The sequence below is a fragment of the Balaenoptera borealis genome, assembly GCF_965194805.1.
Source record: "Balaenoptera borealis genome assembly, chromosome: 8".
Classification (NCBI taxonomy): Eukaryota; Metazoa; Chordata; class Mammalia; order Artiodactyla; family Balaenopteridae; genus Balaenoptera; species Balaenoptera borealis.
In genome coordinates this window covers 79937253-79963067 of record NC_138865.1, presented here as the reverse complement: position 1 = coordinate 79963067, position 25815 = coordinate 79937253, and the positions used below count along the sequence as shown (strand labels likewise).

Below are 25815 nucleotides of genomic sequence, written 5' to 3'. Positions count from 1 at the left end.
CATACTATCTTGCTTATTATCAAGAGTGGATATTTAGGTTTTATCACATGTAGAGGACAATCATTTAGTCAGCGACAACTGTTAAGATCCTTCCCAAATCTTCCCATATGTTAAAACAAAATTTTGACGGAACAGTCCGCCAGGTATCAAATACTCTGTGGTATCTTTAGATTTGGAACATTTTTACACTATAAAAGCTGTTTAATTCATAAACAACAAAACACTAAAATATCTATATCAATAATAGTAAAAAATGGTCTTAAAACTGATATAATTCTCATTTAGCATTAAGTACTGTAATTATTAAAATAACATGGACTTACATAAAAACAGGTCAATGAAAGCAAGGGTTAAATCATATGTAGACCACAGTACACATAAAAACTTAATAAATGATGAAATAGTTATCATAAATCAATAGGAAAGGAATAGAGTCACTGACAGCAGGAAAATTAGGTAACTTCAGACAATGGTGGGAAATCAAGTGAAAGCCTCATCTTGTATCCTATACCACTTTTCATCAAGATTGAAAAGTTTGTTGACATCCTGATGGGGGCGAAATAGCCAAACTGCAGGCCGTTTCTACTTAGAATGTGGGCTGCTTATTATCTTGCTATGTGAAGTGTTTATAAATCACAAGTATCTAACAGAGGATGACAAAACAAAAAAATCTTAAACTTTTAGGAGTTATAGCGATCACATCAGAATGAAGATTAAACTGAATATTGCTAAACTTATAAAACTTGATTTTAATATTTCAGCAGTATGCTTACCATAACAAGCATGTAAATCAAACTACTTACCTTCACATATTCCAGTGTTAACAGATCTTCCATTGTGTTATCCAGTGTTGTAATCAAATAAATTGGTTTCTTGTTTTCATCTAAAAATAATTTCTAAAATTATTCTTTCATAGAAAAACTAATGGAAAATAAATGCAGGCAATATTAATAATTATAGAATTGGAAAAGAAGGATTTCCTGTATCATATCAATTCTGGGCCTTGATTTCTGTATTACTCAACTCAGGTCCTTCCTCCTTTATTTTAAACTCTAAAAATGTAATTTCATCTCACAATTCCCTTCTCTTATGCCACAATGCTGAAGATTCTAACCCTTCTAAACCTAGATAGGAACTGAAGTAAGAAAAAGTAGCAATCAGTTAAAGAAAAAACAGAATGTTTATTAGGAACAATGAAAGGACATGAAGAGATTCTAGTCTTGAGGCACAGAAATAGCTAGAAAGAAAACTGCCAGAATCTCTAAAATCCTAATTGTAGAGAAAAAGCATCAGGTAACCGATGAGAAACTAAATTGTTCTCTGTATTAGTTTAGATTAAAATACACTCTATTACCATATTATCAGTCTTTACTAGTTGTATTGTTGCTTCTGCTCAAAATCTAAGAAGATAAGTGAGGAAACCGCTGTAGAATAGTATTTTGTGTAAAGTCTTTATAACTATCACCAGCAAATTACTTAAAACTGTTCAAAATCAATAACTAGATACTGGAAGAAAGGACTACAAACCAATCATACTACTCTTGAGGAAAAAAATGCAACACATTTCCACAGAATCCTCCAGATTTAAAAGCTTACTAGTGGGCTTCCCTGGTGGTGCAGTGGTTGAGAATCTGCCTGCCAATGCAGGGGACACGGGTTCGAGCCCTGGTCTGGGAAGATCCCACATGCCGCGAAGCAACTAGGCCCATGAGCCACAATCACTGAGCCTGCGCGTCTGGAGCCTGTGCTCCACAACAAGAGAGGCTGCGATAGGGAGAGGCCCACGTACGGCGATGAAGAGTGGCCCCCACTTGCCACAACAAGAGAAAGCCCTCGCACAGAAACGGAGACCCAACACAGCCAAAAATAAATAAATAAATAAAAATTAAAAAAAAAAGCTTATTAGCAATGAAGCTAGCTTTCTACTGTAGATGCTAATCACATTTCAATCCTTAAGAAGGTCTCCACTTTTTTCACTCATTTATTCATTCATTGAATAACTATCTACTGATCATTTACTTTGTGTAAGAAATTGTGCTATTCACTTCTTCCTACTCTTTCTAAGAAAACAGAAGCAAATATATTACAAAATAGGTGCACTGATAATTATATATCTTGTATTATGTGTGTAAGGGTTTTCTTATCCTTTGCTCTTGGGAAAACAAAAAATTATAAAAAACATAAATATTAACAACTGCTATAATACTTCTGGATTACTGGTGAACACTATCAAGTTGGTTTACTTTTCTTTCCAACTGCCAGAGCAAACTTTGATGTAAAAAGCATAATAAAGCAGAACTCTGTATCTTCCACGTATGATAATTTTTTCAGGAAGAGATAATCATAACACAATTCACCACATGCAAGTTCTCAGAGGCTACAGAACAAGTGTAGAGTATGGAACTAAAATGTATAAATCATATCCAATGATTAAGTTTTCAGGCCACAATACTTAATCTGCTTCCCAAAATACAAAGATCACATTTAATACAGGGCTCAGAAAAAAGGGGAAGTTTTCATTATACCAGTTAACTGACACCTTTTGTCTGGGAATGAGTTCCCAGAGAAGATGGCCTTCTCAAATTCTTGAGATGTACATAAGCATATTCCTTATCTTTCTTATTCCCACAGATAGTTCATTTTTACTTTAGTTCTCTAACTCCCTTATTTTCTGTATCTCAATTCACTGGGGAAAAAAATTCCTAAATGAGTTCAAAAGATTTCACAAGATAGCTTCCATTTAAAACTTAAATAACTTATAAACATTAAAAAAAAAAAAAAAGTCAACCATCAAAAGAACATGGAGGAATTCCCTGGTGGTCCAGTAGTTAGGATTCGGCGCTTCACTGCCAGGGTCCAGGTTCGATCCCTGGTCGGGGAACTAAGATCCTATGAGCTGCGCAATGCAGTCAAAAAATAATTTTTTAAAAATTAAAAAAAAAAAAGAATATCGATTCCAGGACAGCTAAGAGTAAAGTACTTTTATACACATGCAAATAGAACACATTTATGTGGTCTAAAAAATAAAAGTAAAGCCCTACTAACTTTTAGTTGGAAAAAAATTAGTTTAGCCAACTGTATCAATGATCATTTGGAACATCAATGGTCTAAATGCACCAATTAAAAGACAACAATTGCCAAAATGGATCAAAAAAACAAGACCCAAGTATACACTGTCTACAAGAAACTCACTTTAAATATAAAAGTACGTATAGATTGAAAGTAAATAGATGTTGAAAAATATATTATGTTAACACTAATAAGAAGAAAGCAGAGATAGCTATATAAATTTTCAGACAGAGCAGACTTCAAAGCATGCAAAAGTTATCAGGGATAAAGAAAGGCATTATATAATGATAAAGGGGTCAATTCTCCATTAGAACACAACAATCCTTAAGGTGTACTTATCTAACAATAGAAAGCAAAAATGATAATACTGCAAAGAGAAATAAATGAACCCACTACCATATTAGAACACTTCACACCCCTCTATCAGAAATGGACAGATCCAGCAGATGAAAAATCAGTAAGGACACAGTTGAACTCAGTAATACCATCAAATAACTGGATGTAATGGATGTCTACAGACTTCATCCAACAAGAGCAGAATGTTCGTTCTTCTTAAGTTCACATGGAATATTCACCAAGATCAACCACATTCTCAGCCACAGAACACACCTTAGCAAATTTTAAAAAAAGAAATCATACAACATCTGCCTTCAGACCACAACAGAATCAAAATAGAAATCAATAACAGAACAATAGTTGGAAAATTCCAAAATATTTGGAGAATAAACAACACACTTCTAAGTAACACATAAGTCAAAAAAGAAATCTTGAAGGAAGAATTAAAAAACACTTGGAACTGAATAAAAATGACAACACACCTAATCAAAATCTGTGGGCTATAGTGAAAGCTGCACTTAGAGGGAAACATAGCATTGAATGCATATATTAGAAAAGAAGATTTAAAATCAATAATCTATGCTTCCATATCTTAGGAAACTAGAAAAAGAAGAAGAGAACAAATCCAAAGTAAACAAAAGTAAAGAAATAATAAAAATTAGATCAGAAATCAATGAAACTTAAAGCAAGAAATCATTAGAGAAAATCAAAGAAACCAAAAGTGGTTCTCTGAAAAATATCAACAAAGTTATAAATCTCACCAGGCTAACTTAGGAAAAACAAAGAGAACACAAATTACTAGTATCAGAAATGAAACAGAGGACATCACTATAGGTATCATGCACATGAAAAGAATAAAGAAATACTATGAACAACTCTGCCCACCAATTTGATAACCTAATAAAATGGAACAATTCCTTGAAAGACATACTCTGTCAAACTCACACAGGAATAAACAAACTGAATATCTATTAAAGAAATTAAGTCAATAATTAATACCCTTCCAAAACAGAAAGCACCAGGCCCAGATGGGTTCACTAGTGAATGTTAACATTTAAGGAAGATACTATACCAATTCTGTGTAATCTCTTTCAGACTATAGAGAAAGAAAATACTTCCTAACTCATTCTATGAAGCCTGAATTACCCTAATACCAAAACCACAGACACACACACACACAGACCAAAAAAAAAAAAAAAAAAAAAAAAAGCAGGGGGAGAAGGAGGAAGAAGGGAAGAAGGGAAGAGAACTACAGGACAGGAATTTTCATTAACACAGATGCAAAAATCTTCAACAAAATAATAGCAAATTAAATCCAACAGTGTGGAAAAAATTATGCACCATGACCAAGTAGGATTTATCCCAAGATAACAGGCTGGTTCAACATTCAAAAATCAACTGACATAATCCATCACATCCACAGGCTAAAGAAGAAAAACCACATGATCATATAAATTGATGCAGAAAAAGCATCTGACAATATCCAACAACCACTCATGAAAAAAGCTCTCAGTAAACAAGGAATAAAAGAGAACTCCCTCAACTTGATAAAGAGTATCTTCAAACAACCTATAGCTAACATCATAATGGTGAGAAACTCAAAGCTTTCACACTAAGGAACAAGGTAAGGATGTCCTTCCCCTCTTACCACCCATTTTCACATTGTAATGTAGGTCTTACCAAATACAGTAAGAGAAGAAAAGAAATAAAAGGTGTACATACTAGGATGCAGACTGGGATGGAAGACATGAAACTGTTCACAGATTACATGATCATATATGCACAAAATCTAAAAGAATCAACAACAAAAAAACTCGAACTAATAAGTCATTATAGTAAGGTTGCAGGATACAAGTCAACGGCTTTCCTATATACCAAAAAAGGACAAAGTGGAATTTGAAATTAAAAACACAATTTTTATTTACATTAGCACCCCAATAATGTAATTCTTAGGGAAAAAATCTAATAAAATATGTACAAGACCTCTATGAGGAAAAGTATAAAAGTCTAATGAGTGAAATCAAGAATCCAAATATACGGAGAGATGATCCATGTTCATGGATAGGAAGACTCAACAGTGCCAAGATGTCAGTTATTCTCAACCCGATCTATAGATTCAATGCAATACCAATCAAAATTCCAAGAACCAATTCATGTATATTGACAAATTGATTCTAAACTTCATAAGGAGAGGCAAAAGACCCAGAATACCTAAGACAATACAGATGGTCCCCAACTTAAGATGGTTTGTATCATGATGGTAAAAAAAACTGATAAACTTACAACCACTGTACCCTTACAACCATACTGTTTTTCACTTTCAGTACAGTATTCAATAAATTATATGAGATATTCATCACTTCATGATAAAATAGGCTTTGTGTTAGATGATATTGCTCAACTGTAGGCTAACATAAGTGTTCTGAGGATATTTAAAGTATGTTAGGCTAAGCTATGATGTTCAGTAAATCAGGGGAATTAAATGCATTTCAACTTAGAATATTTTCAACTTACAATGGTTTACTGTGACATAATACCATCGAAAGTTGAGGAAGATCTATATTAAAGGAGAAGAACAAACGTGAAGGACTGACACTACCTGATTTTAGAACTTGCTATAAAGTTACAGTAATCAAGGCACTGTGGTACTGGTAAAAGAACAGACAAAACAGATCAATAGAACACAACAGAGTCCAGAAATAGACTTCTCTAAATATACTCAATTGATCTTGGACTAAAGAGCAAAAGCAATACAATGGAGAAAGACAGTCTTTTCGACAAATGTTGATGGACTAAATGGATATCCACACACAAAAAACCACCCTTCACAAAAATCAACTCAAAATGGACCATGCATCTACATATATAATACAAAATTATAAAATTTCAAGAATATGGGAGAATATCTAGAAATCCTTGGATTGGCAATGACTTTTTAGGATACAACATCAAAGGCATGATCAAGGAAAGAAAGAATCAATAAACTGGACTTCATTAGAAATAAAAATTCTTCTCTGCAAAAGACTATAAGAGAATGAAAAGACAAGCCACAGACTGGAAGAAAATATTTGCAAAAGACACATACGATAAAGGACTGTTATCCAAAATATACAAAGAATTCTTTAAATTCAATGAGAAAACAAACAATACAATTTAAAAAATAGGCCAAAGAATTTAACAGAGACCTCACCAAAGAAGATATACAGATAGCAAATAAACATATGAAAAGATGTTCTACACGTTATCATCAAGGAAATGAAATTAAAACAACAATAAGATACACTACACACCTTATTAGAATGCTCAAAATCCAGGCCATTGACACCAAACACTAGTGAGGATGTGGAGCAACAGGAACTCTCTTCATTACTGATGAGGATGCTAAAAGGTACAGCCACTTTGGAGAATGTTTGAGAGCTTCTTATAAAACTAAGCATACACTTATATTAGACTTAACAATTGTGCCCCTTGGTATTTACCCAAAGAAACTGAAAACTTATGTCCACACAAAAACCTGCAGATGGATGTTTACTGCACCTTTACTCAGAACTGGCAAAACTTGGAAGCAACCAACACATCCTCTGGTACCTGAATGGATAAACTGTGGTACATCACACAGTGTACTATTATTAAGTGCTAAGAAAAAATGAATTATCAAGTCATGAAAAGACATAGAGATAACTTAAATACATATTAGTAACTGAAAGACGCCAGTCTGGAAAAGCTAGATACTATATAATTCCAACTATATGACATTCTGGAGAAGGGAAAACTATGGACAAAGTAAAAAGATGAGTGGTTGCCAGGGACTGAGGGAGGACAGGAAAGGATGAATAGATGGATCACAGAGGGCTTTTAGGGCAGTGAAACACTGTGTACGATACTGTAACATTGGATACATGTCATTATACATTTGTCCAATACCCTTAGAATGCACAACACCAAGCTGAACCAAGTAAACTATAGAATTTGGGTGTAATGTGTCAATGTAGGTTCATCAACTGCAACAAATGTATCACTCTGGTGGAGAATATTTATAATGTGAGAGGCTATGCCTTTGTAGGTGCAGGGGATATATGTTAAATCTCTATCATCTGCTCAACTGGGCAGTGAATCAAAAACTGCTCTAAAATAAAGTCTATTAAAATAGTTTTAATGTCATCCCTACATATAATAATGTTCTTATGCTAAAAAGGAGTATAATGAAATTAAACTAATGAATAGTTTGTCTTTTGCTTTAATTGAGGTATAAATGACATAAAACATTATATTAGTTTCAGGTGTACAATGTGATTCCATATTAATATACATTGTGAAATGATCACCACAGTAAGTTTAGTTAACATCTGTCCTCACACTTACTTAGAAATTTTTCTTCTTGTGATGAGTACTTTTAAGATTTGCTCTTTCAGCAACTTTCAAATATGCAAAACAGTATTATTAACTACAGTCACCATGCTGTACTTTACATCTCTATGACTTACTTACTTTATAACTGGAAGTTTGTGCCTTTGGACCCCCTTCGCCCATTTTCTGCAGCCCTACCCCCCCCCACCTATGGCAACGACCAATCTGTTCTCTGTACTACCTTGGTTGTTTTTGTTTTTATTTTAGATTCCACATATAAGCGAGATCATACCATATTTATCTTTCTCTGACTTATTTCACTTAGCATAATGCCTTCAAGGTCCATTCATGTTGTCACAAATGGCAAGATTTCATTCCTTTTTATGGCTGAGTAGCATTCCATGGTATCTATTGGGTTGGCCAAAAACTTCGTTTGGGTTTTTCCATAAGCTCTTATGGGAAAACCCGAATGAATTTTTTGGCCAACCCAACAGCACATCTTTATCCATTCACCCATTAATAGACACTTAGGTTGTTTCCATATCTTGGCTATTGTCAATAATGCTGCAATGAACATGAGGGTGCACATATCTTATCAAGTGAGTGTTTTTGCTTTCTTCAAATAAATACTCAGAAGTGGAAATGCCAGATCAGATGGTAATTCTATTTTTAACTTTTTGAGGAACTTTAATACTGTTTTCCATAGTGTTTGCACCAATTTACATTCTCATCAACAAAGCACAAGGGTTCCCTTTTCCCACATCCTCACCAACACTTTTTATTGCTTGTCTTTTTTGATAATAGCCATTCTAACAGGTAGAGATTATATCTCGTGGTTTTGATTTGCATTACCCTGATGATTAGTGAGTTGAGCATCTTTTCATGAACCTGTTGGCTAGTTGTATGTCTGTTTGGAAAAAATGCCTATTCAGATCCTCTTTCTATTTTTTTCTTTTTTTTCTCTATTGAGTTGTATGAGTTTTTTATATTATTTTAGATATTAACACTTTATATCAGATATATGAATTGCAATTATATAACTATTTCATAGACTGGCTTTTCATTTAGTTGATGGTTTCCTGTGCTGCGCAGAAGCTTTTTAGTTTGATGTAGTCGCATCTGTTTATTTTTGCTTTTGTTCCCTTTTGGGAAGCAGAACCAAAAAAATCATCACCAAGATCAAAGTCAGGAAGCTTACTGCTTATGTATTCTTCTAGGAGTTTTATGGTTTTAGGTCTTACATTCACATCTTTAATCCATTAAGAGTCAATTTTTATTTATGGTGTAAGACAGTAGCCCATTTTCATTCTTTTGCATGTGGCTGTCCAGTTTTACCAGCATCATTTATTGAAAAGTTATCCTTTCCTCAATGTATATTCTTGGCTCCTTTGTCATAAATTAATTGATCACAGATATGTGGGCTTATTTCTGGGGTCTCTATCCTGATGTGTCTGTTTTTATGCCAGTACCATACTGTTTTGATTACTATTGCTTTGTAATATAGTTAGAAATCAGGCATCATGATGCCTCCAGCTTTGTTCTTTCTCAAGATTGTTTTGGCTATTCAGATCTCACATGGTTCCACACAAATGTAAGAGTTATTTGTTCTAGTTCTTTGAAAAATGTCACTGGTATTTTCATAGAGACTGCATGGAATCTGTAGATTGCCTTAGGTAGGATGTACATTTTAACAGCATTAATTATTCCAACCCATGAGGCACAGAATATCTTTCTGTTTATTTGTGTTTTTTTCAATTTCTTTCACCAATGTCTTATAGCTTTCAGTGGATAGGTCTTTTACCTCCTCAGTTAAATTTACCCCTAGGTATTTTGTCCTTTTTGATTCAATTGTAAATGGCGTTGTCTTCTTAATTTCTCTTTCCTGATAGTTTGTTATTAGTGTACAAAAATGCAACAGATTTTAGCATGTTGACTTTGTATCCTGCAACTTTAACAAATTTGTTGATTAGTTCCAACAGTTTTTTTGGTGGAGTTTTTGGAGTTTTTGTACGTATAATATCATGTCTTCTGCAATAGTGACAGTTTCACTATTGGGTCAATTAATAAATTCAAAAGAGAAATTTAAAAATACCTTGAGACAAATGGAAATAGAAATACAACATACCAAAATTTATAGGATGCAGCAAAAGCAGTTCTAAAAGAGAAAATCATGGATGCCTACTTTAAGAAACAAGAAAAATCTCAAATAAACAACCTTACTTTTTACACGTCAAGAAATTAGGCGAAAAAAAGAACAAAACCCAAAGATAGTAGAAGTAAAAAATAACAAAGAAGAGAGGAGAAATAAATGAAATAGAAACCAAAAGACAGCAGAAAAGATCAATGAAACTAAAGAGCTGATTCTCTGAAAAGACAAAATTGACAAACCTTTAGCTAGATTCACCATGAAAAAGAGAGAGGGCTCAAATAAATATAATCAGCTATGAAAAAGGAGATGTGACAAATGATACCACAGAAATTTAAAGGATCATAAGAGACTAGCATGGATATTTTTATATGTTAATTGGACAGCCTAGAAGAAATGGATAAATTTCTAGAAACATACAACCTTCCAAGACAGAATCATGAGCAAATAAGAAGTCTGAATAGAGCAATAACTCCTAAGGAGATCAAATCAAAACCTCCCAACAAAAAAAAAATCCAGGAATAGATGGCTTCACTGGTGAATTCTATCAAACATTTAAAAAGAATTAATACCAATCCTTCTGAAACTCTTCCCAAAAAAAATAGAAGAGGAGGAAACATTTGCAAACTCATTTTACGAGGCCAGCATTACCCTGATACCAAAACCAGACAAGGACACCACAAGAAAAGAAAATTACAGGCCAATATTCCTGATGAATATAGATGCAAAAATCCTCAACAAAGTATTACCAAACCAAATTCAATACTATATTAAAAGGCTCAAACACCAAGATCTAGTGGAATTTGTTCCAAGGATGTTGCATTTCAACATCCACAAATCAATCAACATGATACATCACGTTAACAAAATGAAGGATAAAAATCATATGATCATCTCAATAGATGCAGAAAAAACATCTGACAAAATTCAACATCCATTTAATATAAAAGCTTTCTACAAAGTGGGAACAGAGGGACTGTATCTCAACATAATAAAGGCCATCTATGACAAGCCCACAGCTAATATACTACTCAACAGTGAAAAGCTGAAAGCTTTTCCTCTAAGATCGGAAGAAGAGAAGGATGCTGACTTTGCCACTTTTATTCAACATAGTATTCGAAGTCCTAGCCAAAGCAATTAGGCAAGAAAAAGAAATAAAAAGCATCCCAATTGGAAGTGAATAGTTTTTCTTAATATTCTGATGGAATTGATGAACCATTCAGAATTATGTTTCAAGGAAAAACCTCAAAATGTAAAGGAGGGGGGAAAAAAAAAACTCTTCTAAAAGCCTGCCAAAGCAAACAGAAGTATTTTCTAAGATATCATATAATTTATATGTTAGAATTTGGAATATAAATTGTTTGTGGTAGGCAGAATATTTACACACCCCTCCCACAAGGATGTCCATGTTCTAATCCCCCTAAACCTGAGAATATGTTATTTCATATGGTAAATGTAACATTACAGAGGTGATTAAGGTTAAGATTAAGAGGAAATTATCCTCAATTGTCCAGATGCACCAAATCTAATTACCTTAGTTTTTTAGAGTGGAAGAAAAAGGTAGAAGAAAAGGTTAGAGAGATTACAGCATAAGAAGGATCTAACATCCCATAATGGTTCTAGGATGTAAAAAAAAATTTGTGCAAGGACCTAGAGAGGCCTGTAGGAGCTAAGGCCAATCCTCACCTTATAGGCAGCAAGAAAACAGACTTAAACCATATAAAACTAAATTCTGCCAACACCTGAGTGAGCAAGAAAACAGATATTCCCCTACAGCCTCCAAAAAAGAAGTCCTGTTGACAGCTTGAGTTTTTCACCTTGAGACTTGTGTCAGACATCTGATCTACAGAACTTTAATAATTTATGGTAAATTGTTACACTATCAATAGGAAACTTATTCAGTATTTTAGTATTCAGTTAAGTAGACTTAAAATTAAACCATTTTCCTTAATGAGAAAAATTATCTTCATTTTCTCTCTAGTCTACACCTTAGATTCCGAAGTATAATATGAAAGTTGAAGACTAACACATTTCTTTGATAATATTTTACCAAATGTACTGACTAAACACCTAGAGAATTTATCTCTAGAAGGTAATCAAACAGTAAAATTAATTAATTTAGTTTTTGAAAACAGAGATTCTTACCAAAATATTCTGGGCATTTTAAGCAGACCTCTTTCAAAAAGGCATTTGCTTTCAAATCAAATGTTCTAAGCTCAATGTCTGTGCCCAATCCCAAGACATTAATTTCTACCACAGGTAGTTCACAATCTCCAACAAGGTGACAGAACTGAATCAAAACCTGGAAAAGAAAGAAAAAAGAAACTACGACTACCTAAAACAAAAAAAATGTTTATGTGGATGGTGGCTATATATAGATATGTGAGGTATACATATGGTATAAATGATACGTATTTAAATTTAGGAGAGATTTTATACACACACATATACAAAACACACATTGTGCAAATTATTTTCAATAAATATATACTGAATAACAACAATATATCTAAACTCTTAATTCTTCTTTTGTAAGTGAAAGCGGATTTATTTAGAGAGATACACATTCCACAGGCAGAATGTGGCCCCTCTCAAAAGGTGAGGGCGGCCAAACCTTTAATTATTGATTAAGGAAATTAATCTTCAAAGAAAGGGGAGGGAGAACCACAAAGTAACATCTGGATTGAACTTAAATAGGATGAAAACAACACTGTCTATTAGTAATGAGACTATATAAATGAGCTGTGAATAGTAGAAATGACTGACAATTTAAATAAGCCATGTTAATTTTACCATAGTACATACAATGCATACCTCTGGCACTTCAAATCTTATTTTATACTCAGTCATATTTTTTGAACAATCTGGCTTTTGAAGCTTTTTTTGTTGAGGACTTTTAACTCTAGATGGAGGTTGAAGAGGCTCTTCCAAGGGACTAGATGGGGCATCAAAAAACTCCTCATCTGAATCTAAATACCATAGAACATTTAAGTCAATAATCAAAATGACTGATTTAATAATAACATTCTAATAATTTTTCTGAAATAAATATGAACACTAAAACACTATTTCAAAAAATTGAATGTAAGGTTGAAAATAAATAGAAAAGAATATAGAGATTACATGTGAAAAAATAACATTCTTAATGACAAAATGTATGGAAAATTACAAAATACAATCTTTAGCTTAATGAACATCATCTTTAAAATCACAATCCTAAAAACTGCTAAAGAAAATTTCATACCAAATGCCAATGCCAATTATTACATACATGATGAATACTCAAAGGAACACACTAATATGCTCACTCTACCTGGACAGCAAAACAGGACTTAGTTACAAACTCTACAATATTAAAAGCAGAAGGCAGGTCCTAAAGTTTGAATGGAGAAACCAAGATCAAGCAGTACTTCACATATGTATGACTATATAGGAATATATATATGATAGTAAATTTTTACAACATGCTATTTAAAAGGACCCAAAATCTAGTAAAACCATTAAAAGAAGGTTTAAAGGAAACTAAAACCATCTAAGTATATCCCTAAGAACATAAAATTGAATTTTAGGGTAGATGATCTCACAAACAACATTTCCTCCCCCTCCCCACCCACCCTGGTCACTACACAGAAAGGAAAACATTCTCTAGAAAACTAAGGATCAACATGGCAATTTCTGTTATTTAACATTTACAATTTTTAAAGTCTTAAAAATAGAAAAATACATTTATTTTTCTTTCTAATGTGGCCAAAAAAGCATATATTTCACAACAAAGTATTTACCAGTTTTCCTACGTTAATGTAGGTATTAAGGCTTGATTTTTTTTTCCCTTTAATAACAAAAAAGGAAATGTAAAAAGTAAAAAAAAAAAAAATTACTATAATGAAGATCTCCAAAAGCTAAGTAACACATTATAAATTAGACACAAAGTTTCATGGGGTCTCTTAGATCACAACAGGATAAAGATGATTAACTTGCTAGTGGTCCTTGTGATTATGGGGTTCAACTTTTATATACCAAAAAAATCCCACTGCAAAAGCAACTTTAAGGAACATCCAAATTATACTGTTTTAAAGGAATTTTAGTGAAATTTTCTGGATAATATGCAAATATCTGCTATTGCCTGAAATTTTTTATGTGGTCTCAAAATGAATTTTTTTCATAATATATTTATAACAAGGAAAATTTCCTAAAGTAGTTTCATTTTACCATCTTCAACACATGGAATTTCCAAAAGAGGAAACTTTTTCTGTGAAATCTGTGATGTTCCCAAAGAAGTGGATCTTTGAATCTGGAAGAAAAGTTAATTCACTGTCAGTTAGCACACAGACTTTTATTATAAGTTCTAAGACAATTCTGACAACACACACACACACACACACACACACACACACACACACACACACCCCTCAATCTGAATTAACTGGAAAAGAATCCAGCCTGAATTAGAAAGTTAATCTGTAAAATGTAGATTTAAAGAAGTGCTTTTACAATTTCAAGGCTACATATAAATTGCAGAACTGTTATAATCATTTCCTTGTTGACAGACTTTGCATAAGAAGAGATCTTAGATGTATCTTAACATCTTACTAAATAAGGGAAGCCACCTCTAGGGCATCTATGAGAAACAACCAAAAGTCTCAAAATTTAAAGCCTCTGTAGTTGGGGAGCTTGCAGTTTCATTTTTAACTTTTTAAAGATATTTTAGTAAATTTACTTTTTACTGTTCTGCAAAATACAGCATACGAAACACATACAATGCAGTTGAAAATGATAATAATAAAAGACACCCCTAATCTTCCATCCAGGCCAAAAAACAAAATAGTACTATACCCTTACCTAGAAGCATCTTATTTGCTCCTTTCTTGATCATATTCCCTAAAATTGATTTACTTTCATTTATTTACTTGTTTTTAACCTCCTATGACTGATTCTCTAAGTAATACATTGTTTAACCTGTTCCTTTCTAAACTTAGAAAAAACCAATAACACTGCATACATTTTCCTGTGATGTTCTTCTTCAACAAAATATTCTTTAAATTTTATCCATATTGATAGTTTACCCATTCTCACTGCTATACATTGATGAATAAACCACTACTTATTTGTCCATTACACTGTTGCTAAATATCTGTGTTGTTTACAGATTTTTGCTTTTATTCACTTTGCCACTATAGGAATCCTTGAACATAGGTGCTCAAATGCAAGATTTTCTATGGTGTATATATCAAAGAGTGGAATTTCATACGTTCACCTTAGTAAGTGCTACAAACATGTTTTCACAAGTGTTTACAAGGCATTACATGATATCAGCAGTAGATCAGAGTTTGTATGGCTCCATTTCCTCATTAATACTTAGTGCTTTCAGACGTTTTAAATGTTGCCAATCTCACTGGCATTTTCACCCTAGTTTTAATTAGAATTTCACAAACATAATAGTTACACATCATGTCATAGGTTCATAGGTTGTGTTTGTCCTTCTCTGAATCCTATTCATTTGGGAGAAACATTATTACTGAAATATAACCTACTACATCTGAGTACAGAACTGTAAGTATAAATAAACTAAATTTCAAAAAGAAAACACACCCATGCACCCAAAATCCAGATCCAGGAACAGAACATTACCAGCAACTCAGAAACCTCCCTCATGCTCCTCAATCACCAGGCATACCTCCAAAAAGTAACAACTACAATGCTCCAATTTCAATTTTTAATGTTCTGAAAGTTTTTACAATGACATTCATTAAAAAATGATTTTGGGGCTTCCCTGGTGGCGCAGTGGTTGAGAATCTGCCTGCCAATGCAGGGGACATGGGTTCAAGCCCTGGTCTGGGAAGATCCCACATGCCATGGAGCAACTAGGCCCGTGAGCCACAATTACTGAGCCTGCGCGTCTGGAGCCTGTGCTGCGCAACAAGAGAGGGCACGACAGTGAGAGGCCTGCGCACCGCGATGTAGAGTGGCCCCCACTTGCCGCAACTAGAGAAAGCCCTCGCACAGAAACGAAGACCCAACACAGCAAAAATAAATAAATAAATAAATAAATAAACAAACAAACAAACAAACAAACCCAAAGTTTAAAAAAAAAAAATCTTGGAAGGAAAAAAAAAAAAGATTTTGTTTTGTATCTTCCTGATGAGTAATAAAATTGAACACCTTTTCATATGTCTGTTTGCCCATTTCTTATTGGATACTTGGTCTCCTTTTATATTTTGGATAAAGTCTTCTGTAAATTATATGTGTTCCAAGTATTTTTCCCAGTTGGATGGTGAACCTTTTTCATTATTAACAATGTCTTTCAAAAGGCAGAAATTTTTAATTTCTGTGAAGTGTAATTTATTTTTTTCTTCTGTGTTTGTGCTTTTTTATCCCAAGATATCTTTACCCACCACAAGAGTTCAAAGATTTTCTCCTATGTTTTTTGTTAAAGAAACTTTACACCTTTGGGCATTTACATTTAAGTCTATGTTCCATTTTAAGTTAAATTCCATGTATGGTATATGGTACAGATTGATGTTCACTTTTTTCCCCACATGGAAATCTAATTATTTTAGAACCATTGTTGAAAAGACTATCCTACCCCCACTTAGTTGCACTGGTACCTTTGTAAGAAATAAAATACATATTAACCATATATTATATTGTGAATTTATTTCTGGATTCTGTTCTACTTCAGTTATCTTTATGTCTATTCTTATGCCAATACAACACTTTCTTGAATAAAGTAGCTATAAAATAAGCCTTGAAATCAAGAATTAGAAACCCTCCAATGTTATTCTTATCCAAAATTTTTTGGGCTAATATATGTCCTTTGCATTTCCATATATACATTATAATAAGCTTGTTAACTTCCAGAAGAAAAATTTGGTATTTTGATTGGGGTTGTGAGAAATCTATACAGTTTTGAGAGAACTGTCATTTTAATACCGTCAGTCCTCCAATCCTTAACTATGTACATCATTCCACTTACTTAGGTCATAATCAATTATTTTCAGAAATGTTCTGTAGTTTTAGATATAAATGACCTGTATTTCTTTTGTTAAATTTTTCCTAAGTATTTAACTCTTTTTAATGCTATTATGAATGGAAGATTTTTCTTAATTTCATTTTTAGAAACAGCTTATTATTTACATTGATGATATAACCTGCAATCTTGACAAATTCACTATTACTAGTGGTATTTTTCTACATTCCTTAGGACTTCCTGCATAAATGATCATGTCACCTGTAAATAAAGATAGTTTTACTTTTTCATTTCCATCCTGTCTTTATTTGTCTTGAGTTACTGCAGAAGCTAGAACCTTCAGTATGAATTTGAATAGAAGTAGTAAAAAAAAAAAAAAAAAAGGAAAGGCCATCCTGCACTATTATTTGATATTACAGGGAAAGCATTCAGTCTTTTTCAAATTAAACATGATATTAGCTATAGGTTTTTCCTAGACTGATGGGGCTTCCTTATATTCCCAGTTTGTTAGGAGTTTTATCATGAAAGGTTGTTGGATTTTGTCAATGTTTTTTCCTTTTCTATTGAGATAATCACACATTTGTTATCCTTTATTCAATGAAATGTGCTTAATAACATTGATTGGTGAACCATTTTTGCTGCCCTGGGATAAATGCATTTGGTATTTTAGTGTATTATGTTTTAAAAATATCACACTATTTGATTGTAATATTTGCTAAGTATTTTAGAATCTACGTTAATGAATATATAGGTCTGTATTTTCTCATAATTTCTCTATCTGGTTAAAACAGCAGAATAACACATGCAAAGAAATGAAGTGTGGCCCATGCACACAGTAAATTAGCAGAAATAGTTCAGGAATGAGCACAGGCATTAGACTTACTGAAAAAAAAAAAATCCAGAAACTTTAAATTAACTGTCTTAAACGTGCTCAGAGAGCTAAAAAGAACCACTGAGAAAGAGCTAAAGGAAACCAGGCAAATAACATCACAACAAATGGAAAATATCAATAAAGAGGTAGAAATTATAAAAAGAAATCAAACAAATTCTAGACCTGAAAAGTAAAATAACTGAAAGAAAAATTCATTAGAGAATTTCAATAGCAGAGTTGAGCTAGCAGAACAATCAGTGAACATGAGGACAGATCAGTCAAAATTATTAAAAAAAAGATAAAGAAAAGTGAACACAACCTAAGGGACCTGTGGGACACCACAAAGTGAGTCAATATATGCATTATGTGAATCCCAGCAGAAGACAAGAAAGAGAAAGCGCTAGAAAGACTATTTGAAAAAAACAGCCAAAAATGTCCCCAAATTTGATGAAAGACATGAATCTAAAAAATCCAAATTCAATGACCTCAAAGTAACATACACTCAAAGAGATCAACACCAAAACATATTATAATCAAACAGTTGAAAGACAGAGTAAGAAAAATGAAAGCAAGAGAAGCAAGTTGCCACATATTAGGACTCATCAATTAATTAACAGCTAACTGCTCAGCAGAAACCATGAAGGTCAAAAGGTAATGGAAAGTCATATTTAACATGCTGAAAGGAAAGTCAGCCAAGATTTGTATGTCTGGCAAAACTGTCCTTCATAATGAAAGAAAAATTAAGATATTTCCAGACAAACAACAGCAGAAGGAGTGTGTCCCCACTATACTTGCCCAACAAGAAATGCCCAAGTCCTTTTAGGTTGAAGGAAAAGAATACTAGATAGTGACTCAAAGCTATATAAAGGAAAAGAAATCTTCAGTAAAGATAAATACATGGGTAAATAAATGAGGTATTGTATTTTTAGTTCAAAACCACTCTTTTTATTTCCTGTACACTTTAAAGAAAAACATATAAAAATAAACATAATGACATTACTGAGCACACAATGTACAAGATGCAACTTGTGACAACACCACCTTAATGGGGGGAGTACAGAGCTGTACTAGAAAAGAGTTTTTTTTTTTTTAATTTTTGTTTGTTTTCTGTTTTGTTTTGTTTTTTTGATGTGGACCATTTTTTTAGTCTTTACTGAATTTGTTACAATATTGCTTCTGTTTTATGTTTTGGTTTTCTGGCCACAAGGCATGTGAGATCTTAGCTCCCCAACCAGGGATCAAACCTGCACCCCTTGCATTGGAAGGTGAAGTCTTAACCACTGGACTGCCAGGAAAGTCCCAGAAAAGAGTTTTTGTGTGCTACTGAGGTTCAGTTGGTATCAATCCAAAACACAATTTTATAAATCTAGAATGTTAAATGTAATTGACATAGTAACCATAAAAAATATATATCTAAAAGCATATACTGGGATTTCCCTGGTTGTCCAGTGGTTAAGACTTTGCCTTCCAAATGCAGGGGGTGTGGGTTCGATCCCTGGTCAGGGAGCTAAGATCCCACATGCCTCGTGGCCAAAAAAACCAAAACATCAAACAGAAGCAATATTGTAATAAATTCAATAAAGACTTTAAAAAATGGTCCACATCAAAAAATAAAATCTTAAAAAAATAAAGAGAAATAAAAGTATATACAGAGAAATTAGAAAGGATTCAAAATGATTCACTCCAAAAAAAAATCAATTAAGCAATAAGAAAGGTATTAATAGAGAAAATGTAACACAAAAAGTATAAGATACACAGAAAACAAATAGAAAAATGGCAGAAGTACGTCTTTCATAATCAGTAATTACTTTAAATGTCAATGGACTGAACCATCCAATCAAAAGGCAAAATGGATAAGAGAAAATATGACCCAACTATACACTGTCTACAAGAGACTCCCTTTAGATCCAAATACAGTGAAAGGATGGAAAAAGATATTCTATGAAAACAGTAATCACAACAGAGGTGGTTATACTAATTTCTACCAAAGACGTTAAAAAAAAATTGTAACAAAAGACAAAAAGGTCATCATATATAACAAAAGGGATAGTTCATTAGGAAGATAGAACAATTATAAACATATATACACCAAAAAATAGAGTCCCAAAATATGTTAACAAAACAATGACAAAATAGGAGAAACAGAAAGTTCCACACTAATAGCTGGAAACTTCAATTATGCCCACTTTCAATAAAGAATAGAATATCTAGTCAGAGGATCAATCAATAAATATAGAACTTGAACAACACCATACACCAACTAGACATAACAGACATACACAGAGCAATCCAGCCAACAACAGCAGAATATACATTCTTCCTAAGTACATGTAGAACATTTTCCAGGGTTGACCATGTGGCAGGCCACAAAACAAGTGTCAAAATTTTTTTAAAGAGTGAAATCATATGAAGTGTCTTCTCCAACCACAATCCAAGCTAGAAATCAACAACAGAAGGGAAAGTGGAAAATTCACAAATATACAGAAATTAAAGAAAACTTTCAAAAAATCAATGGATCAAAGAAGAAATACGAAGAAAATATACAAATACTTTGAGATAAAGGAAAATGAAATGACATCATATGAAAAAATATGAGATACTTTGAAATCAGTGCTCAGAGGGAAATTTACTGCTATAAAAGCATACATTAAAACAGAAGACAGATTTTTAAATCAATAACTTCACTTTATACTTCAAGGAGCTAGAAAATGATTGACCTAAACACAAAGCTAGCAAAGGTAAAGAAATATAAAGATTAGAGCAGATAAATGAAATAGTGAAGAGAAAAACAACAGAATTAACAAAATCAAAACTTGACAATTGACAAAATCAACAAAACTGACAAACCTTCAGCTAGACTGAGACTAAAAGAAAAGACATAACTGACTAAAATCAGAAATCAAATTGAAGTCACTGCAGCCAAATTTACAGAAATAAAAAGGACTGTAAAGAATACTATGAAAAATCGTAGGCCCACAAATTGGATAACCTAGATGAAATAGACAAATTCCTAGAAAGACACGAATTACCTAAACTGACTCAAAAACAAACACTGAACAGACTTATAACAAGAGACTGAATCAGTAACCAAAACTCTACCAAGAAAGGTCATAAGGCTTCAGTGTCAAAGTTTACCACCATTTAATGAAGAATTAAAACCTTCCTTTTCAAATAAATGGAAGAGAACATCCCTAACCCAGTCTCTCAGGCCTGATAACAAAGCCAAGCAAATACAGCACACAAAAAAGTTATAGACTAATATAACTTATGAATATAGATGCAAAAATCCTTAACAAAATACTAGTAACCAAATCCAAAAGACTGTTAAAAGGGTTATTATATCATAACCAAATAGAATCTATTCTAGGAAACCAAAGGTAACTCAACATAAAAAAATAATTACTATAAAACACCACATTAATAGAGTGAAAGATGAAAGCCCGGATGATATCCCAACTGAGGCAGAAAAAACATTTGACAAAATTCACCACCATTTCATGATAAAAACACAGAAAAATATACATGTAGAGGAGAACTTCCTCAACATGGTAATGAGCATTTATGAATACCTCCAAGCTAAATATCATACTCAGTGGTGAAAAACTGAAAGCTTTCCCACTAAGATCAGGAAAAGAGGCAAGGACGTTCTCTTTTATTAATGCTATCCCGTATTTACTGAAGTTCTAGCCAGAGCAATTACTTAAGGAAAAGTAATAAAGGTTTCCAAATTGAAAAGAAATTAAACTATATCTATTCTCAGATGACATGATACTAAATAAAGAAAATCCCAGAGAATCCACAAAAACTGCTAATGCTAAAAAATTAATTCAGCAAAGTTGCAGGGTACCAGATTAACATAAAAATCTGTTGTTTTGATGTACCAGCAATGAACAAAAATGGAAATTTAGGAAATAATTCCATTTATAACAGCATCAAAAAGAATAAATTATCTAGGAAAAATATACAGCAAGGAACTGAAAAACTTGTACACTGAAAATTACAACAAATTTCTAAAAATATCAAAGATGTGAGTGAATGGAAAGACATCCTGTGTTAATGGACTTGGAGACTTAATATTTTTAACATGGAAACACTAACCAAAGTGATCTACAAATTCAGTGTGATCTCAAACAAAATGCCAATTGCATTTTTTTTTGCAGAAATGGAAAAGCCAATCCACAAATTCATATGAAATTGCAGGTGCCTGAATAACTACAGCAATCATGATATAGGACAAAATCAGAGGATTCACATCTACCAATATCAAAACTTAGTACAAAGCTGCAGTAACTGAAACACTGTGGTACTGGCATATTGACATGTTGACATATTCACTGACCAATGGAATAGAACCGAGAGTACAGATATAAATCTATACAACTAAGACCAAATGATTTTTGATAATGGTGCCAAGTCCACTCAATGAAGAAAGAAGAGTCTCTTTAACAAATGACACAGAGACATTTGATATATAACATAGTTGATATTTCAACATGAAAAGAATGTTTGGTACTGTACCTCACACTGTATACAATAATTAACTCAAAATGGATCAACAACTTAAATATAAGAGCTAAAAGCATGAAATTATAGAAGAAAAGGAGGAGAAAACTATATGATCTTGAATTTGGAAATAGATTCTTAAATATGACACCAAACAACAAAAGAAAAAAATAAATTGACTTCAAAATTAAAAACTTTTACACATCAAAGGATATTATCAAGAAAGGGAAATAGCAGGGACTTTCCTGGTGGTCCAGTGGGTAAGACTCCACACTGCCAGTGCAGGGGGCCCGGGTTTGATCCCTGGTTGGGGAACTAGATCCCACATGTATGTCGCAACTAAGAGCCCGCATGCTGAAACGAAGATCCCGCGTGCCGCAACAAAGACCCAGAGTAGCCAAAATAAAAATAAATAAATATTTTTTTAAAAAAGGGAAATGGCAACCCACAGAATGAAAGAAAATGTTAGCAAATCATATATCTGATAACAGTGATTATCCAGAGTAAAAAACTTATAACTCAACAACAAAAGGAAAACAATCCAACTGAAATATGGACAAAGGACAGGAAAAAACATTTCACCAAGGAAGATTTTTAAAAAGTGGTCAGCAAGCATTTGAAAAGATGCTCAACATTATCAGTTGTTAGTGAACTGCAAATCAGAACCACAATTCAATATCCCTTTACACCCACTAGGATGGCTATAATCAAAAAAGGGAAAATAACAACTGCAGGTGAGGATGTTGATAAACTGGAACACTCATACATTGCTAGTGGGAATGTAAAACTATACAGCTGCTGTGGAGAACAATTTAGTGGTTCCTCCAGTCTGGTAGCTTTACATTAAACATAGAATTATCACATGACCCTGCAATTACACTCTTACATATATACATCCAAAAGAGCATAAAACAAGGATGCAAACAAATATGCACAAATGTCCATAGCAATACTATTCGTTATAGGTAAAAGGTGAAAAAAATCCAAATGTCCATCAATGCATGAATGTATAAATAAAAGGTGGCATTTATGCCACATATATGCCACATTTTACATGTGTATATTCCATTTTATATATTTATATCCATATAAAATATTCCATTTTATATATTTATATGTGTGTGTGTATATACATATACAGGAATGAAATACTGACACATGCTACAAGACAGATGAACCTCAAAAAGATCATGCTAAGTGAAAGAAGACACAAAAGTTTACATATTTTATAAATCTACTGATATGAAATATCCAGAATATGTAAATCCACAGAAAAAAATAAAGCAGACTGGTGGATGCTAGGGGCTTGTGGAGTGGAGGGTGAATAGAGAATAATTACTTAACAGATGCAAGGTTTTCTTTAGGATGATGGAAATGTTTTAGTATTAGGTCACACATCATTGTGAATAAAACAAAATTCGATTGAATTGCACACTTTGTTAAAGTTATGTGAATTTTACCTCAATTTAAAATTTTAAACAATTAGAAAATAGAATTCTACAGAAAGAAAAAAGAAAGCCAGAGTGACCATATTAATATCAGATACAATAGACTTCAGAAAAAGGAATATCACTAAGAATAGTAAGAGATATTACAAAGTAAAAAAGGATTAGCAAGGCAAAGTAACAATCCTAAACACATACATACTCAACAAAAAAAGCTTTAAAATACATAAAGTAAAAACTGGCAAAAATGAAAGGCGAGTGGAAAAATCCACAACTATAATTGGAGACATCAATATTCCTCTCTCATTAACTGACAGTAAGTCAATAAGATACAGAAGACCGAAACAACACTACCAATCTAATTATACTAAGTGACATTTATAGAACACTTAACCCAGCAACAACAACAAAATACATTCTTTTCAAATGCACATGGAATATTCACCAAGACAGACCATTTTATGGTCCAAAGGTCAGGTTTTTCCATTTTTAAATTTATATTTTAGTTTTATATTTTTTAATGTAAAAGATCAGAAATCCCATCTCTATTCCTGGCTTCTGCTGAGATGATGGATTGAATCTATGAGTCAAAACCTTACTTTTTATCAAATGCTTGTGCAGTAACACCCTGCTGTTCTCTCCATTAACACACTTTCTCATTTTTTGCAATATGGATAGGCTGAGCATTTTCCAAATCTGTAAGTTCTGGTTCCTTTTTGCTTAACAATTTCTTCTTCAAAATGTATCCCTCCTTTCCCATTTTACTATTAGCAATTAGAAAAAACAAGACTGTGTCTTCAACATTCTGTTTAGAAACCTCCTCAATTAAATATCCATGTTCATCACTTGTAAGACCTACTTGCCACAAAATATTAGAAAGCATTTCAGTCAAATTCTTTGCTACTTTATAGCAAGGATCACCTTGCCTCAAAACTCTTCCAGCCTCTACCCATTATCCAATTCTAAAGCCACTACCCCATATTTAAATATGTTACAGGAATTCCTCACTTTCTGGTACCAAAATCTGTATTGGTTTGCTAGGGCTGCCATAACAAAAGGCCACAGACTGGGAGGCTTAAACAACAGAAATTTATTTTCTCACAGTTCTAGAGGCTAAAAAGTCCAAAATAAAAGGTGCTGACATGACTGGTTTAACCTGAGGCTCTCACATAGGCTTGCAGATATCCACCTTTTTGCTCTGCCCTCACATGGTCTTTCCTTTGTGCATATGCATTTCTCCTGTCTTTTTCTGTGTCCAAATTTCCTATTTATAAAGATGCCAGTCAGACTGGATAAGGGCCTATTCTAACGGCCTCATATTAAGTTAATCACCTCTTTAAAGGCCCCATCTCCAAATACAGTCATTAAGCTTTCAACATATGGACTTTGGGAGGACACAAGTCAGTCCATAACAATAGCAGAATATGTGTAGCAAAAGTATGCTTAAACTATAAAACAAAGATAAAAAACTTTAAAAGACCTAAATAAATGAAGAGATACATCATATTAGTGAACTGAAAAATTCAATACAGTTAAAATGTCAATTCTCCCCAAATTGATAATATAATCCCAATCAAAATCCAAGCAGAATTTTCTTATAAAAATTGAAGAGGTGATTCATAAATTTACAGAGAACGCAAAAAATTAGTCAAAACCGTTTTAGAAAAGCAAACAAGTTGGAGGTCACGTCCTACCTGGTTACAAAAGACTTACCATTTACAATTGTATCAAAAAGAATAAAATACCTAGAAATAAACTTAACCAAGGAGGTGAACGACCTGTACACTGAAAACTATAAGACACTAATGAAAGAAACTGAAGAGGACACAAATACACGGAAAGATAGTCAGTGCTCATGGATTGGAATAATTAATACTATGAAAATGCCCATACTACCCAAAGCAACATGCAGATTCAATGCAATTCCCACCAATATTCCAATGACATTTTTCACAGAAATAGAAAAAACAATCCTAAAGTTTGTATGGAACCACAAGAGACCCCAAACAGCCAAAGCAATCTTGGGAAAGAACAAAGTTGGAGGCATCATGCTCTCTGATTTCTAACTATGTTACAAAGCTATACTAATCAAGATAGTATGGTACTGGCATAAAAACAGACACATACGTCA

The 25815-nt window shown here is 32.9% G+C and overlaps 1 protein-coding gene across 1 annotated transcript in view; it reads right to left on the bottom strand.

Annotated features, from left to right (window-relative positions):
• Nucleotides 1-25815, bottom strand: part of VPS13A (vacuolar protein sorting 13 homolog A) — a 264222-nt gene that overhangs the window by 139686 nt on the left and 98721 nt on the right. Inside the window, exons 24-27 of the mRNA XM_082401536.1 lie at nt 14108-14189; nt 12713-12867; nt 12044-12200; nt 804-883 (exon numbers count right to left, since the gene is read on the bottom strand). Of these exons, the coding sequence (XP_082257662.1) occupies nt 804-883; nt 12044-12200; nt 12713-12867; nt 14108-14189 (474 nt within the window). The remainder of the gene's footprint in view (nt 1-803; nt 884-12043; nt 12201-12712; nt 12868-14107; nt 14190-25815) is intronic.